Source organism: Thalassophryne amazonica, chromosome 12 (genome assembly GCF_902500255.1).
Source record: "Thalassophryne amazonica chromosome 12, fThaAma1.1, whole genome shotgun sequence".
Classification (NCBI taxonomy): Eukaryota; Metazoa; Chordata; class Actinopteri; order Batrachoidiformes; family Batrachoididae; genus Thalassophryne; species Thalassophryne amazonica.
In genome coordinates this window covers 11,097,348-11,114,183 of record NC_047114.1, presented here as the reverse complement: position 1 = coordinate 11,114,183, position 16,836 = coordinate 11,097,348, and the positions used below count along the sequence as shown (strand labels likewise).

At 40.6% G+C, this 16,836-nt stretch overlaps 1 protein-coding gene across 3 annotated transcripts in view; it reads left to right on the top strand.

The window, feature by feature from the left end:
- efr3a (EFR3 homolog A (S. cerevisiae)) overlaps positions 1 to 16,836 on the top strand; it is a 240,982-nt gene that overhangs the window by 109,165 nt on the left and 114,981 nt on the right. For all 3 annotated transcript variants that reach the window (XM_034182373.1, XM_034182372.1, XM_034182374.1), the window contains one exon: positions 1,770 to 1,920. In XM_034182373.1, coding sequence (XP_034038264.1) covers positions 1,770 to 1,920 — 151 coding nt within the window. The remainder of the gene's footprint in view (positions 1 to 1,769; positions 1,921 to 16,836) is intronic.

The window sequence follows — 16,836 nt, the reverse complement described above, 5'->3', positions numbered from 1 at the left end:
CTGATGGCACAGAAACATTGTGCCACTGCTTAGGGAGAGCCCTGCCACTACTGATATTGTTTAAAAACACAAAGGTACTTTTTATCCGATTACTCGATTAATCGATGAAATAATCGATAGAATATTCGGTTCCAAAAATATTCGATAGCTGCAGCCCTACATTATTTTTGTCTTAGGACTTCACAACACAAGGTCAGATCGAATCCCAAGTGGAAGCGACAGTGCCACTAAAGTAAAAAGTTCTTGGGAGAACCTTGGTTTGGTCACATTAGCTACAAGAGATGGGGGCAAAGCAACCGGCTGCCATTCATTTTCAATCAGCGTGGATGTTTTATAGCCACAAGAGACACATGGTCAAATGGCCGGGCCAAAATAGTGAAGTCCATTTTACGCAAATGCTAAGCAAAGAGACACAGCAACTACCAATCCCAGTGAAGACAATGTGACAGCAGCGCGATTTTGGTTGGTTGTTCGTTCTGTTTGTAATATTATTTATTCATAATCACATGATGTTCATACTGCAAAACATCAAACCTCAATTACATTTCTTTGTCATGAGCATTTGATCATGAAAACTAATGAATCACTGCCATTGTCTATGGATGTATTGGTATCAAAAAAGTTTTACTCGCCAATATCTGTATCAGTATCATTGACTGTATATATACTGGACAGAGCCTGTGTGACCTCACCCATTGTGTGATAAAAGAAGCCTGAACACGCCCCTCTCGCTGAGTCCGAACCAGCAGCTAACAGCTAACCTTGGATTGGGTGTTTATTAATTCATATTTTTGGGGGCTGCTCGGTGGTTCACATTACATTTTACTTTGGTGTGGACAGTAAAAGTTATCTGCCTTGTGTTTCCTTATAAATCATGCATTAAGTGGACCTACCAACAGCTGCTGAAAGTGCTAACACCATTACTCGACCTGCATAATATATGCGGTTTAACCATTAAACGGTATAATATTGGCCGATGGTAGCGATTTGGACTCCACCGACTAATTGCGATAACGCCCGCAGTTTTTCAGTCCAGGAAAACTCCTCTGTTGTGAAGCCTCTGTGTGTGTGAAGCACTTTTCTGCAGGGGGATATTCTGAGCTGGTGCGTGACTCTCTCATTAAGACTGGAGTGTTGATGTGAGTTTGAGATGCCTGAATGTCTTCCCCACTTAGCAGTTCTGTCACTGATATTTGCAAAAGCCTTGTTTATTTACTTCAGCGTATGCACTGGGGGAAGGCGACCGTCCAGGCGGAGGCCTAAATCAAACATTTGAGAAAGCGCCACATTAAATAATGCAAGGATTTTTTTTAAGACAGATTAGAAAAGCACCAGTGACTGTCCTGAAAACGGTTCATGTATTCAGTGTGGGTGTGCCATCTAGTGTTCAAGAGATGAAACTTCAGCCACTGACTCAGCAATGAATAAATTTATTTCCTTCACCAAAACCTCAAATCTTGTAGCTGGTGCAAATTGTAGCTGTAGTTTTGAGATCTGCACAATAAATGTTCAAAATTACATTATATCTGTTTGGTATTTTGTTGTCATTTATTTATTTTTAGCAGTTTACTTTTGCTAAGGGACCCATTCAGAAACACATTATAATTTTTACACATATATGAATTATGAAAATTCTCAGATTAATTTGACTTTGAAATGATGGTCATTGAAAATGAATATGTGATGGGAGACTGGACCCAGTGAGCAGATCCACAGGTAAACAAATGAAACAGACCCATGAATAAGAATTCTGACCTCTGTGTGTCCAGGAATGTGGTGATCGCCATGGAGGCTCTGGACCAGTTGCTGATGGCCTGTCACTCCCAGAGCATCAAGCCCTTCGTAGAGAGTTTCCTACACATGGTAGCAAAGCTGCTGGAGTCCAAAGAACCTGACTTGCAGGTCCTCGGTACCAACTCGGTAAAATGACAAAACTTTGTATATTTAACATCCAGCACCATCGGAAGAGGGTTTTTTTTATTCTTTTCTTTCACATCTAACTCATCACCTCAGCATGTGATGTCACAGATAAGCTCTTCCCCTCAGCCCAAAGTTTCATTCAGTGCTGAAAATTGTATCAGATTTTTGGATATGAAAGGGTTAGTGGGTTAACTGAAGGGGTTTCCAGGTTATCCAAGGACTTTACGTGGGTTAACTGAAGGGGTTTCCACATTTAACTGAAGGGGGTCTGTGTGTTCACTGAAGGGGTTTCTGAGTTATCAGAAGAATTTGCAGGTTGATTGAGGACTTTTCGGGTAAACTGAAGGTGTTGTGCGTTAACTTGAGGGCGTTTGTGTGTTAACTGAAGGCACTTACGGGTTAAGTGAAGGCGTTTGTGTGTTAACTGAAGGCACTTACGGGTTAACTGAAGGCGTTTGTGTGTTAACTGAAGGCGTTTGTGTGTTAACTGAAGGTGTTTATGGGTTAACGGAAGGTGTTTGTAGGTTAACTGAATGCGTTTGGGTGTTAAGTGAAGGCGTTTGTGTGTTAACTGAAGGCACTTACGGGTTAACTGAAGGCGTTTGTGTGTTAACTGAAGGTGTTTGTAGGTTAACTGAATGCGTTTGGGTGTTAAGTGAAGGTGTTTGCAGGGTAACTGAAGGCACTTGCGGGTTATCTGAAGGTTTTTCTGTGTTGGCGTTTGCACGTTAACTGAATGTGTTTGTGTGTTAACTGAAGGCATTTGTGGGTTAAGTGAAGGTGATTTTTGTTAGGTGAAGGTGTTTGTGTGTTAACTGAAGACAATTGCAGGTTAACTGAAGGCATCTGACGGTTAACTGAAAGTGTTTGTTAACTGAAGCCGTTTGCGGGTTAACTGAAGGCACTTGCGGGTTACCTGAAGGTTTTTCTGTATTGGTGTTTGCACGTTAACTGAATGTGTTTGTGTGTTAACTGAAGGCATTTGTGGGTTAACTGAAGGTTTTTTGTGTTAGCTGAATGTGTTTCCAGGTTAACTGAAAGTGTTTGCGGGTTAACTGAAGGTGTTTGCCGGTTTACTGAATGTGTTTGTGTGTTAACTGAAGGCAATTGCGGGTTTACTGAAGGCATTTGCCCTTTTAACTGAAGGCATTTGTGGGTTAGCTGAAGCTTTTTCTGTGTTAACTGAAGGTGTTTGTGGGTTAATTGAAGGCATTTTTTGGGTTAACTGAAGGGTTTTCTCTGTTAACGGAAGGTGTTAACAGAGGTTAACTGAATGTGTTTGCAGTTAACTGAATGTGTTTGTGTGGTACCTGAAGGTGTTTGCGGTTTAACTGAAGGCGTATGCGAGTTAACTGAAGGTGTTTGCAGGTTAATTGAAAGCGTTTGCCAGTTAACGGAAGGTGTTTGCTGGTTATCTGAAGGCATTTGCTGGTTAACTGAAGGTGTTTGGTGGTTAACAGGATGTTTTTACAGATTAACTGAAAGTGTTTAAGTGAAGGTGTTTGCAGGGTAACTGAAGGCACTTGCGGGTTATCTGAAGGTTTTTCTGTGTTGGCGTTTGCACGTTAACTGAATGTGTTTGTGTGTTAACTGAAGGCATTTGTGGGTTAACTGAAGGTGTTTGTGTGTTAACTGAAGGTGTTTTTTGTTAAGTGAAGGTGTTTGTGTGTTAACTGAAGGCACTTGTGGGTTAACTGAAGGTTTTCTGTGTTAACTGAAGGTGTTTTCTGGTAAACTGATTGTGTTTGCGCGTAAACTGAATGTTTAACTGAATGTATTTCAGATAACTGAATGTGTTTGGACCTGAAGGTGTTTGTATGTTACCTGAAGGTGTTGACGAGTCAACTGAAGTTCATTTGTGGGTTAACTGAATGCATTTGGGTTTTAAATGAAGGTGTTTTCATGGTCACTGAAGGCACTTGCGGGTTACCTGAAGGTTTGTCTGAATTGGTGTTTGCACGTTAACTGAATGTGTTTGTGTGTTAACTGAAGGCGTTTGTGGGTTAACTGAAGGTTTTTTTTGTGTTAGCTGAATGTGATTCCAGGTTTACTGAATGTGTTTGTGTGTTAACTGAAGGCAATTGCCGGTTAACTGAAGGCATTTGTGGGTTAGCTGAAGCTTTTTCTGTGTTAACTGAAGGTGTTTGCGGGTTAACTGAAGGCGTTTGCGGGTTAACTGAAGGCATTTGCGGGTTAACTGAAGGCATTTTTGGGTTAATTGAAGGCATTTTTGGGTTAACTGAAGGTTTTCTCTGTTAATGGAAGGTGTTAACAGAGGTTAACTGAATGTGTTTGCAGTTAACTGAATGTGTTTGTGTGGTACCTGAAGGTGTTTGCGGTTTAACTGAAGGCGTATGCGAGTTAACTGAAAGTGTTTGTTAACTGAAGCCGTTTGCGGGTTAACTGAAGGCACTTGCGGGTTACCTGAAGGTTTTTCTGTATTGGTGTTTGCACGTTAACTGAATGTGTTTGTGTGTTAACTGAAGGCATTTGTGGGTTAACTGAAGGTTTTTTGTGTTAGCTGAATGTGTTTCCAGGTTAACTGAAAGTGTTTGCGGGTTAACTGAAGGTGTTTGCCGGTTTACTGAATGTGTTTGTGTGTTAACTGAAGGCAATTGCGGGTTTACTGAAGGCATTTGCCCTTTTAACTGAAGGCATTTGTGGGTTAGCTGAAGCTTTTTCTGTGTTAACTGAAGGTGTTTGTGGGTTAATTGAAGGCATTTTTTGGGTTAACTGAAGGGTTTTCTCTGTTAAAGGAAGGTGTTAACAGAGGTTAACTGAATGTGTTTGCAGTTAACTGAATGTGTTTGTGTGGTACCTGAAGGTGTTTGCGGTTTAACTGAAGGCGTATGCGAGTTAAGTGAAGGTGTTTGCAGGTTAATTGAAAGCGTTTGTCAGTTAACGGAAGGTGTTTGCTGGTTATCTGAAGGCATTTGCTGGTTAACTGAAGGTGTTTGGTGGTTAACAGGATGTTTTTACAGATTAACTGAAAGTGTTTAAGTGAAGGTGTTTGCAGGGTAACTGAAGGCACTTGCGGGTTATCTGAAGGTTTTTCTGTGTTGGCGTTTGCACGTTAACTGAATGTGTTTGTGTGTTAACTGAAGGCATTTATGGGTTAACTGAAGGTGTTTGTGTGTTAACTGAAGGTGTTTTTTGTTAAGTGAAGGTGTTTGTGTGTTAACTGAAGGCACTTGTGGGTTAACTGAAGGTTTTCTGTGTTAACTGAAGGTGTTTTCTGGTAAACTAATTGTGTTTGCGCGTAAACTGAATGTTTAACCGAATGTATTTCAGATAACTGAATGTGTTTGGACCTGAAGGTGTTTGTATGTTAACTGAAGGCAATTGCGGGTTTACTGAAGGCATTTGCCGGTTAACTGAAGGCATTTGTGGGTTAGCTGAAGCTTTTTCTGTGTTAACTGAAGGCGTTTGCGGGTTAACTGAAGGCGTTTGCGGGTTAACTGAAGGCATTTTTGGGTTAATTGAAGGCATTTTTGGGTTAACTGAAGGTTTTCTCTGTTAATGGAAGGTGTTAACAGAGGTTAACTAAATGTGTTTGCAGTTAACTGAATGTGTTTGTGTGGTACCTGAAGGTGTTTGCGGTTTAACTGAAGGCGTATGCGAGTTAACTGAAGGTGTTTGCAGGTTAATTGAAAGCGTTTGCCAGTTAACGGAAGGTGTTTGAGGGTTATCTGAAGGCATTTGCTGGTTAGCTGAAGGCTTCTGTGTTAACTGAAGGTGTTTGGTGGGTAACAGGATGTGTTTACAGATTAACTGAAAGTGTTTGTTTAAGTGAAGGTGTTTGCGTGTTAAGTAAAGGTGTTTAAGTGAAGGTGTTTGCGGGTTAACTGAAGGTGTTTGCGGGTTAACTGAAGGCGTTTGCTGGTTTTCTGAATGTTTTCGTGTATTAACTGAAGGCAATTTGGGTTAACTGATGGTGTTTGCGGTTATCTGAATGTGTTTGTGTGGGACCTTAAGGTGTTTGTGGGTTAACTGAAGGTTTTTCTCTGTTCACTGAAGGTGTTTGGGTGTTAAGTGAAGGTGTTTGCAGGGTATATGAAGGCACTTGCGGGTTACCTGAAGGTTTTTCTGTATTGGTGTTTACATGTTAACTGAATGTGTTTGTGTGTTAACTGAAGGCGTTTGTGGGTTAACTGAAGGTTTTTTTTGTGTTAGCTGAATGTGTTTCCAGGTTAACTGAAAGTGTTTGTGGGTTTACTGAAGGCATTTGCCGGTTAACTGAAGGCATTTTTGGGTTAGCTGAAGCTTTTTCTGTGTTAACTGAAGGTGTTTGTGGGTTAACTGAAGGTGTTTGTGAAGTGAAGGTGTTTGCATGTTAACTAAAGGTGTTAAGTGAAGGTGTTTGTAGGTTAATTGAATGCATTTGGGTGTTAAGTGAAGGTGTTTGCAGGGTAACTGAAGGCACTTGCGGGTTATCTGAAGGTTTTTTTGTGTTGGCATTTGCACGTTAACTGAATGTGTTTGTGTGTTAACTGAAGGCATTTGTGGGTTAACTGAAGGCACTTGTGGGTTAACTGAAGGTTTTCTGTGTAAACTGAAGGTGTTTTCTGGTAAACTGATTGTGTTTGCGGGTTAACTGAATGTGTTTGCGGGTTAACTGAATGTATTTCAGATAACTGAATGTGTTTGGACCTGAAGGTGTTTGTATGTTACCTGAAGGTGTTTACGAGTCAACTGAATTTCATTTGTGGGTTAACTGAATGCATTTGGGTTTTAAGTGAAGGTGTTTTCAGGGTCACTGAAGGCACTTGCAGGTTACCTGAAGGTTTTTCTGTATTGGTGTTTGCACGTTAACTGAATGTGTTTGTGTGTTAACTCAATCAATCAATCAATTTTTTTTTTATATAGCACCAAATCACAAAAAACAGTTGCCCCAAGGCGCTTTATATTGTAAGGCAAGGCCATACAATAATTATGTAAAACCCCAACGGTCAAAACGACCCCCTGTGAGCAAGCACTTGGCTACAGTGGGAAGGAAAAAACCCCTTTTAACAGGAAGAAACCTCCAGCAGAACCAGGCTCAGGGAGGGGCAGTCCTCTGCTGGGACTGGTTGGGGCTGAGGGAGAGAACCAGGAAAAAGACATGCTGTGGAGGGGAGCAGAGATCGATCACTAATGATTAAATGCAGAGTGGTGCATACAGAGCAAAAAGAGAAAGAAACAGTGCATCATGGGAACCCCCCAGCAGTCTACGTCTATAGCAGCATAACTAAGGGATGGTTCAGGGTCACCTGATCCAGCCCTAACTATAAGCTTTAGCAAAAAGGAAAGTTTTAAGCCTAATCTTAAAAGTAGAGAGGGTGTCTGTCTCCCTGATCTGAATTGGGAGCTGGTTCCACAGGAGAGGAGCCTGAAAGCTGAAGGCTCTGCCTCCCATTCTACTCTTACAAACCCTAGGAACTACAAGTAAGCCTGCAGTCTGAGAGCGAAGCGCTCTATTGGGGTGATATGGTACTATGAGGTCCCTAAGATAAGATGGGACCTGATTATTCAAAACCTTATAAGTAAGAAGAAGAATTTTAAATTCTATTCTAGAATTAACAGGAAGCCAATGAAGAGAGGCCAATATGGGTGAGATATGCTCTCTCCTTCTAGTCCCCGTCAGTACTCTAGCTGCAGCATTTTGAATTAACTGAAGGCTTTTTAGGGAACTTTTAGGACAACCTGATAATAATGAATTACAATAGTCCAGCCTAGAGGAAATAAATGCATGAATTAGTTTTTCAGCATCACTCTGAGACAAGACCTTTCTGATTTTAGAGATATTGCGTAAATGCAAAAAAGCAGTCCTACATATTTGTTTAATATGCGCTTTGAATGACATATCCTGATCAAAAATGACTCCAAGATTTCTCACAGTATTACTAGAGGTCAGGGTAATGCCATCCAGAGTAAGGATCTGGTTAGACACCATGTTTCTAAGATTTGTGGGGCCAAGTACAATAACTTCAGTTTTATCTGAGTTTAAAAGCAGGAAATTAGAGGTCATCCATGTCTTTATGTCTGTAAGACAATCTTGCAGTTTAGCTAATTGTTGTGTGTCCTCTGGCTTCATGGATAGATAAAGCTGGGTATCATCTGCGTAACAATGAAAATTTAAGCAATACCGTCTAATAATACTGCCTAAGGGAAGCATGTATAAAGTGAATAAAATTGGTCCTAGCACAGAACCTTGTGGAACTCCATAATTAACTTTAGTCTGTGAAGAAGATTCCCCATTTACATGAACAAATTGTAATCTAACTGAAGGTGTTTGTGGGTTAACTGAAGGTTTTTTTTTTTGTGTTAGCTGAAAGTTGCGAGTGCGGACAGAGGAAAACATGAACACACTAAAGAAGGATTTACAGGAGCAAAACTGGGAAAAGGTATACAGTGAAAGTGATGTTGATAGTGCATATGAAACTTTTTTACAAATATTTACATCATTATATGATCAAAATTGTCCAATTAAACAAGACTACAGAAAACAAAAAATCCAAGCTCGACCATGGATGACGAAAGGGTTACGAAATGCATGTAATAAGAAAAATACACTGTATAGAGAATTCATAAAACTAAAGACTAAAGAGGCAGAAAATAGATATAAGAAATACAAAAATAGATTAACTAATATTATACGGGTATGTAGGAAGGAATATTATAGTAACATATATAATAACAAAAACAATATTAAAGGAATATGGGATATATTAAATAGCATTATCAAAAATGGTAATAAAAAACAGAGTTACCCTCAGTATTTCATTGATAATAATGTCAAGAAGGAAAATAAGGATGAGGTAGTCAACGGCTTTAATAATTTTTTTGTAAATATTGGACCAAGCTTGGCAGAAAAAATTCCCGATTCCCAACCTGAGGATTGGGATAATAATCTCATAGAAAGAAATCCCTGTTCAATGTTCCTCACAGCAGTGGATGGAAAAGAAATTATAGACATTGTGAATAATTGTAAATATAAAACATCTACCGATTTAAATGAAATTGATATGGTGGTGGTAAAACAGGTCATTGAATGGATTGTAGAACCATTAACATACATCTGTAACTTATCATTTCAAACCGGTAAATTTCCCAATCAAATGAAAATAGCTAAGGTTGTGCCGCTGTATAAGACTGGGGATAGACACCACTTCACAAATTATAGACCTGTTTCTTTGCTTCCACAATTTTCCAAATTATTAGAAAAGTTATTCAAAAATAGATTAGACAAATTCATAAATAAACATAAATTACTTACTGATAGTCAATATGGATTCAGAGCACATAGTTCAACATCACTTGCATTAATAGAATCAGTTGAGGAGATTACAAACGCCATAGACCACAAATTACATTCAGTTGGAATATTTATAGACCTTAAAAAGGCTTTTGATACAATCAATCATGACATATTAATCAATAAACTTGAACAGTATGGGATTAGGGGGTTGGTGTTGCACTGGGTGAGAAGCTACTTAAGTAACAGAAAACAGTTTGTGAAGTTGGGGGAATATACATCATCATGCTTGGACAATGCTTGTGGCATCCCACAGGGGTCAGTATTGGGTCCAAAACTGTTTCTAATTTATATAAATGATATTGTCAATGTTTCCAAAATATTAAAATTAGTATTATTTGCAGATGACACAAGCATTTTTTGTTCAGGGGGGGATTTGCAGGGGTTACTGAGGAGGATCAGTATAGAAATGGGAAAATTGAAAATATGGTTTGACAGAAACAAATTATCATTAAACTTAAGTAAAACAAAATACATGTTATTTGGCTATTGTAATACAGACATACAGGTTCAGTTACAAGTCGAGGGGGTAGATATTGAAAGGGTACATGAAAATAAGTTTCTGGGGGTGATAATAGATGATAAGATAAACTGGAAGACTCATATAAAACATATACAAAGTAAACTGTCAAGAAGCATTTCAGTTCTAAACAAAGCGAAACATATTCTGGACCACAACTCACTCCGCATTCTTTACTGCTCACTGGTTTTACCATATTTACAGTACTGTGCAGAGGTGTGGGGTAATACTTATAAAGGTACAACACAATCACTATCAGTAATGCAGAAAAGAGCTATAAGAATTATTCATAATACTGGCTATAGAGATCATACAAATCCACTATTTTTACAATCCAAATTCTTAAAATTCACAGACTTGGTTCATTTTCAAACAGTACAAATTGTGTATAAAGCAATAAACAATTTACTTCCAGCAAATATTAAAAATATGTTTTTTAACAGATCAGGGGATTACAGTCTGAGGGGGAAATTTAATTTAAAGCATCAGTGGGCACGAACAACATTAAAAGGTTTCTGTATTTCTGTCTGTGGGGTGAGGATTTGGAACAGATTGGGAGTGGGGCTCAAGCAATGTCCAAGCATGAACCAGTTCAAACAGCGGTACAAAAATATGTTTTTTTCTAGGTATAGGGAGGAGGAAGGGTAATGAGGGTTAGGGTGTTTTTGTTTTTTGCTTCGGCTTGTAAATATATAGTATTTTGTATGTAAGTAGGTATGTGTAGGTGTATATTTATGTTTGTGTATATATATGTGTATATATATGTATATGTGTGTATATGTGTATGTATGTTGATGTGTGTATGTATATATGTACGTGTATATATGTATATATATATATATATTGATATCGGTTTAGTGTGTAGGAATCTATGTGTATATGTGGCAAAGGGTATTACTGGTTGTGGGGAAGAAGGGGTAGGGATAAATAAGCTGATGCTTCACCCTACCCCTTTTCGGACATGTTGGGTACACAGTAGGAACTTTTTTGTTTTGTCTTTACTGATCTATCTTGTAATTGTTGTTGTATCAAATGTTCGAAATAAACAGTTTTCATTCATTCATTCATTCATTCAATGTGTTTCCAGGTTAACTGAAAGTGTTTGCGGGTTAACTGAAGGTGTTTGCCGGTTTACTGAATGTGTTTGTGTGTTAACTGAAGGCAATTGCGGGTTTACTGAAGGCATTTGCCGGTTAACTGAAGGCATTTGTGGGTTAGCTGAAGCTTTTTCTGTGTTAACTGAAGGTGTTTGCGGGTTAACTCAAGGCCTTTGCAGGTTAACTGAAGGTTTTTCTGTGTTAACTGAAGGTGTTTGTGGGTTAATTGGAGGCATTTTTGGGTTAACTGAAGGGTTTTCTCTGTTAATGGAAGGTGTTAACAGAGGTTAACTGAATGTGTTTGCAGTTAACTGAATGTGTTTGTATGGTACCTGAAAGTGTTTGCGGTTTAACTGAAGGTGTATGCGAGTTAACTGAAGGTGTTTGCAGGTTATCTGAAGGCATTTGCTGGTTAGCTGAAGGTTTTCTGTGTTAACTGAAGGTGTTTGGTGGTTAACAGGACGTGTTTACAGATTAACTGAAAGTGTTTAAGTGAAGGTGTTTGTGGGTTAACTGAAGGTGTTTGCGGGTTTGCTGAATGTTTTTGTGTGTTAACTGAAGGCAATTTGGGTTAACTGATGGTGTTTGCGGTTATCTGAATGTATTTGTGTGGGACCTTAAGGTGTTTGTGGGTTAACTGAAGGTTTTTCTCTGTTCACTGAAGGTGTTTGCAAGTTCACTGAATATGTTTGGGTGTTAAGTGAAGGTGTTTGCAGGGTATATGAAGGCACTTGCGAGTTACCTGAAGGTTTTTCTGTGTTGGTGTTTACATGTTAACTGAATGTGTTTGTGTGTTAAGTGAAGGCGTTTGTGGGTTAACTGAAGGTTTTTTTTGTGTTAGCTGAATGTGTTTCCAGGTTAACTGAAAGTGTTTGTGGGTTTACTGAAGGCATTTGCCGGTTAACTGAAGGCATTTGTGGGTTAGCTGAAGCTTCTTCTGTGTCAACTGAAGGTGTTTGCGGGTTAACTGAAGGCGTTTGCGGGTTAACTGAAGGTTTTTCTGTGTTAAGTGAAGGCGTTTGTACGTTAACTGAATGTTTTTACAGGGTTAACTGTTGGCGTTTGCCGGTTAATGGAAGGCGTTTGCCGGTTAACTGAAGGCATTTGCTGGTTAACTAAAGCTTTTTTCTGTGTTAATTGAAGGTGTTTGCGGGTTAATTGAAGGCACTTGTGTGATAACTGAAGGTTTTTCTCTGTTAATGGAAGCTGTTTGCAGGTTAACTGAAGGTGTTTGTGTGGGATCTGAAGGTGTTTGTGGGTTAACTGAATGCGTTTGGGTGTTAAGTAAAGGTGTTTGCAGGTTACCTGATGGCATTTGTCGATTAACTGAATGTGTTTGTGTGTTAACTGAAGGCATTTGCGGGTCAACTGAACCCATTTGCGGGTTAAATAAAGGCACTTATGGGTTAACTGAAGGTACCTATGGGTTACCTGAAGGTTTTCTGTGTTAACTGAAGGCGTTTGGTGGTTAACAGGATGTGTTTACAGGTTAACTGAAGGCACTTGTGGGTTAACTGAAGGTTTTTTTTTTTGTGTTAACTGAATATGTTTACAGGTTAACTGAAAGTGTTTGTTTGTTTAGTGAATGTGTTTGCATGTTAACTGAAGGTGTTTGTTAAGTGAAGGTGTTTGTGGGTTAATGGAAGGTGTTTTCGGGCTAACTGAAGGCGTTTGCCGGTTTACTGAATGTTTCTGTGGGTTAACTGAAGACGTTTGTGGGATAACTGAAGGCGATTGCTAGTTAACTGAAAGCACTTGCGAGTTACCTGGAGCTTTTTCTGTGTTAACTGAAGGTGCTTGCCGTTTGCTGGTTAACGGAATGTGTTTGTGTGTTAAGTAAAGGCGTTTGTGTGTTAAGTAAAGGTGTTTGCAGGTTACCTGACGGCGTTAGCCGATTAACTGAATGTGTGTGTGTGTGTGTTAACTGAAGGCGTTTGCGGGTTAAATAAAGGCACTTATGGGTTAACTGAAGGTACCTACGGGTTACCTGAAGGTGTTTTCCAGTTAACTGAAGGCGTTTGCCGGTTTACTGAATGTGTTTGTGTGTTAACTGAAGGGGATTGCGGGTTAACTGAAAGTGTTTGTGTGTTAACTGAAGGTGTTTGCGTGTTAAGTGAAGGTGTTTGCGTGTTAAGTGAAGGTGTTTGCGTGTTAAGTGAAGGTGTTTGCAGGTTACCTGGCAGCATTTGCCGGTTAACTGAAGGCGTTTGCGGGTCAACTGAATTGAAAAAGAGATAGGAGCATCTTATTTACAATATGTGAACTGGAATTTAGATGTGATAAGGTGACATTAGTGCGGGGATTTGTAAACGAGTTGTTGTTGCACATGATTTGTGGACATATTAATATTGGACCTGATTTCAATCAATCAATCATTTTTATTTATATAGCGCCAAATCACAACATACAGTTGCCCCAAGGCACTTTATATTGTAAGGCAAGGCCATACAATAATTACGTAAAAACCCCAACGGTCAAAACGACCCCCTGTGAGCAAGCACTTGGCGACAGTGGGAAGGAAAAACTCCCTTTTAACAGGAAGAAACCTCCAGCAGAACCAGGCTCAGGGAGGGGCAGTCTTCTGCTGGGACTGGTTGGGGCTGAGGGAGAGAACCAGGAAAAAGACATGCTGTGGAGGGGAGCAGAGATCAATCACTAATGATTAAATGCAGAGTGGTGCATACAGAGCAAAAAGAGAAAGAAACACTCAGTGCATCATGGGAACCCCCCAGCAGTCTAAGTCTATACCAGCATAACTAAGGGATGGTTCAGGGTCACCTGATCCAGCCCTAACTATAAGCTTTAGCAAAAAGGAAAGTTTTAAGCCTAATCTTAAAAGTAGAGAGGGTGTCTGTCTCCCTGATCCGAATTGGGAGCTGGTTCCACAGGAGAGGAGCCTGAAAGCTGAAGGCTCTGCCTCCCATTCTACTCTTACAAACCCTAGGAACTACAAGTAAGCCTGCAGTCTGAGAGCGAAGCGCTCTATTGGGGTGATATGGTACTATGAGGTCCCTAAGATAAGATGGGACCTGATTATTCAAAACCTTATAAGAAGAAGAATTTTAAATTCTATTCTAGAATTAACAGGAAGCCAATGAAGAGAGGCCAATATGGGTGAGATATGCTCTCTCCTTCTAGTCCTCGTTAGTACTCTAGCTGCAGCATTTTGAATTAACTGAAGGCTTTTCAGGGAACTTTTAGGACATCCTGATAATAATGAATTACAATAGTCCAGCCTAGAGAAAATAAATGCATGAATTAGTTTTTCAGCATCACTCTGAGACAACACCTTTCTAATTTTAGAGATATTGCGTAAATGCAAAAAAGCAGTCCTACATATTTGTTTAATATGCGCTTTGAATGACATATCCTGATCAAAAATGACTCCAAGATTTCTCACAGTATTACTAGAGGTCAGGGTAATGCCATCCAGAGTAAGGATCTGGTTAGACACCATGTTTGATTTGTGGACATATTATTGCATGTGGTTATTTCACAGTGTTATTGTATTGTTTGACAGCAGCAGGGAGGAATGACCTGCGGTATTGTTCCTTCTTGCACTGAGGGTGCCTCAGTCTGTCACTGAACGAGCTGCTCAGCTCCACTACAGTCCGGTGCAGAGGGTGAGAGGAGTCGTTCATGATGGATTTGAACATGGCTAACACCCTTCTCTCAGCCACCTCCTCCAGAGGACAGCCTAGGACAGAGCTGGACTTCCTGACCAGCTTATTCAGTCTCTTTCCCGCTCTGTGCTGCCTGGGGCCCAACAGACGACAGCATAGAGGAGAGCTGAGGCTACAGCAGAGTCATAAAGGTCTTAAGCGGAGGCCTGCTCACTCCAAAGGATCTCAGTCTCCTCAGGAGGTGGAGGCGACCCTTCTTGTACAGGGCGTCAGTGTTGTGAGTCCAGTCCAGTTTGTTGTTGAGATGAACACCCAGGTATTTGAAACTGTCCATAGTTTCTATGTTCTCCCCCTCGATGTTCACCGGTGGGTGAGGTGGTGGTTTCCTCCTGAAGTCGATCATCTCCTTCGTGTTACTGGTGTTGAGACACAAGTGGTTGCGCTCACACCAGTCCGCGAAGTCTGTAATGACCGACTGGTACTCCAGCTCGTTCCCCTCAGACACACGACCCACAATGGCGGAGTCATCAGAGAACTTCTGGAGATGGCAGCTGTCCATGTTGTAGGTGAAGTCCGAGGTGTAGAGGGTGAAGAGGAAAGGCAAGAGGACGGTGCCCTGGGGGGCCCCGGTGCTGCACCTTACCACCTCAGACTGACAGTCGCACAGCCGTACGTACTGCGGGCGGTCAGTGAGGTAGTCGATGGTCCAGGCGGCGAGATGTCCATCCACACCTGCGTTCTCCAGCTTCCCCCACAGCAGCACTGATCTGATGGTGTTGAAAGCGCTGGAGAAATCAAAGAACATGACTCTCCAGGTGGGTGAGCACTCGCTGCAGTAGGTAGGTGACAGTGTCATCTACCCCGATGTTGGGCCTGTAGGCGAACTGCAGTGGGTCCAGGATATCGCTCACCACGGTGCGGAGGTAAGACAAGACGAGCCGTTCCATGGTCTTCATGAGGTGGGAGGTCAGGGCAACTGGTCTGTAGTAGGCTGGTTCCTTGGCGTGCGGCGTTTTGGGAACTAAGACCACACAGGAGGTGCATATCGTTAGCTTTAGAAATCCATACTGCAGACTATGGTCCATATCATTAGCTTTAGAGGTCCATACTGCAGACTATGTGCATATCGTTAGCTTTAGTGATCCATGCTGCAGATTACGGTCCATATCATTAGCTTTAGAGATCCATACTGCAGACTATGTGCATATCGTTAGCTTTAGAGATCCATGCTGCAGACTACGGTCCATATCGTTAGCTTTAGACATCCATACTGCAGATTACGTTCCATATCATTAGCTTTAGAGGTCCATACTGCAGACTATGTGCATATCGTTAGCTTTAGCGATCCATGCTGCAGATTACGGTCCATATCATTAGCTTTAGAGATCCATACTGCAGACTATGTGCATATCGTTAGCTTTAGAGATCCATGCTGCAGACTACAGTCCATATCATTAGCTTTAGACATCCATACTGCAGACTACGGTCCATATCGTTAGCTTTAGAGATCCATGCTGCAGACTATGGTCTATATCATTAGCTTTTGAAATCCATGCTGCAGACTATGGTCTATATCATTAGCTTTTGAAGTCCATGCTGCAGACTATGGTCTATATCATTAGCTTTTGAAATCTGTACTGCAGACTATGGTCCATATCATTACCTTTAGAGGTCCATACTGCTGATTATGGTCCATATCATTTCCTTTAGAGATCCATACTGCAGACTGTGGCCCATATCATTAGCTTTAGATATCCATACTGCAGACTGAATACAGCATATGTACCGTTTGAGTGTAACAAGCTGTTTGCCATGAACTCTGTAAAGTGACAGAGGAAACACATCATTCAATTCAGACAACGGTGACTGAGAAGGTGGACAAATGGCTGCGACAGAGGTCATACACTCTAAGATGCTAATCATACCACAAGGTCGTCAGTCTGCAGACAAATGCTGCATCGGTGCTATGAACAGCAATCTTTGCCATTTGTCTGAAAGCTGGGAGCCATACACAAGATCAAACAGAAATAACCATATCAGCACTGTACTTAATGCCATCAATGAAGATGGAGGAAGCTGCAAGTCCTGTGTTCAGCTGGTTGTTCCTTTGATTGAGCCAGTTCTGCATATTTTCCAGAAATGAGGAAACCATCAGACTTCATTTGTAAATTTCAATAGATGGCTTAAAAAATGTGGCAGCTAAATGGAAGGCCATCATTTTCTGATGTATGTTTGCTAAAGAGTTGTGTTTTTAAAGTCATGAGAGTGATACACAACTGTCATCACCGTTTAGAATGTGTTGACCTATCAATAATGGCAGAAGTCAGGAGAACAATCCAATTTTCATGACAATTTCCTCAAATTGTCAACTTTGAGGAGAAG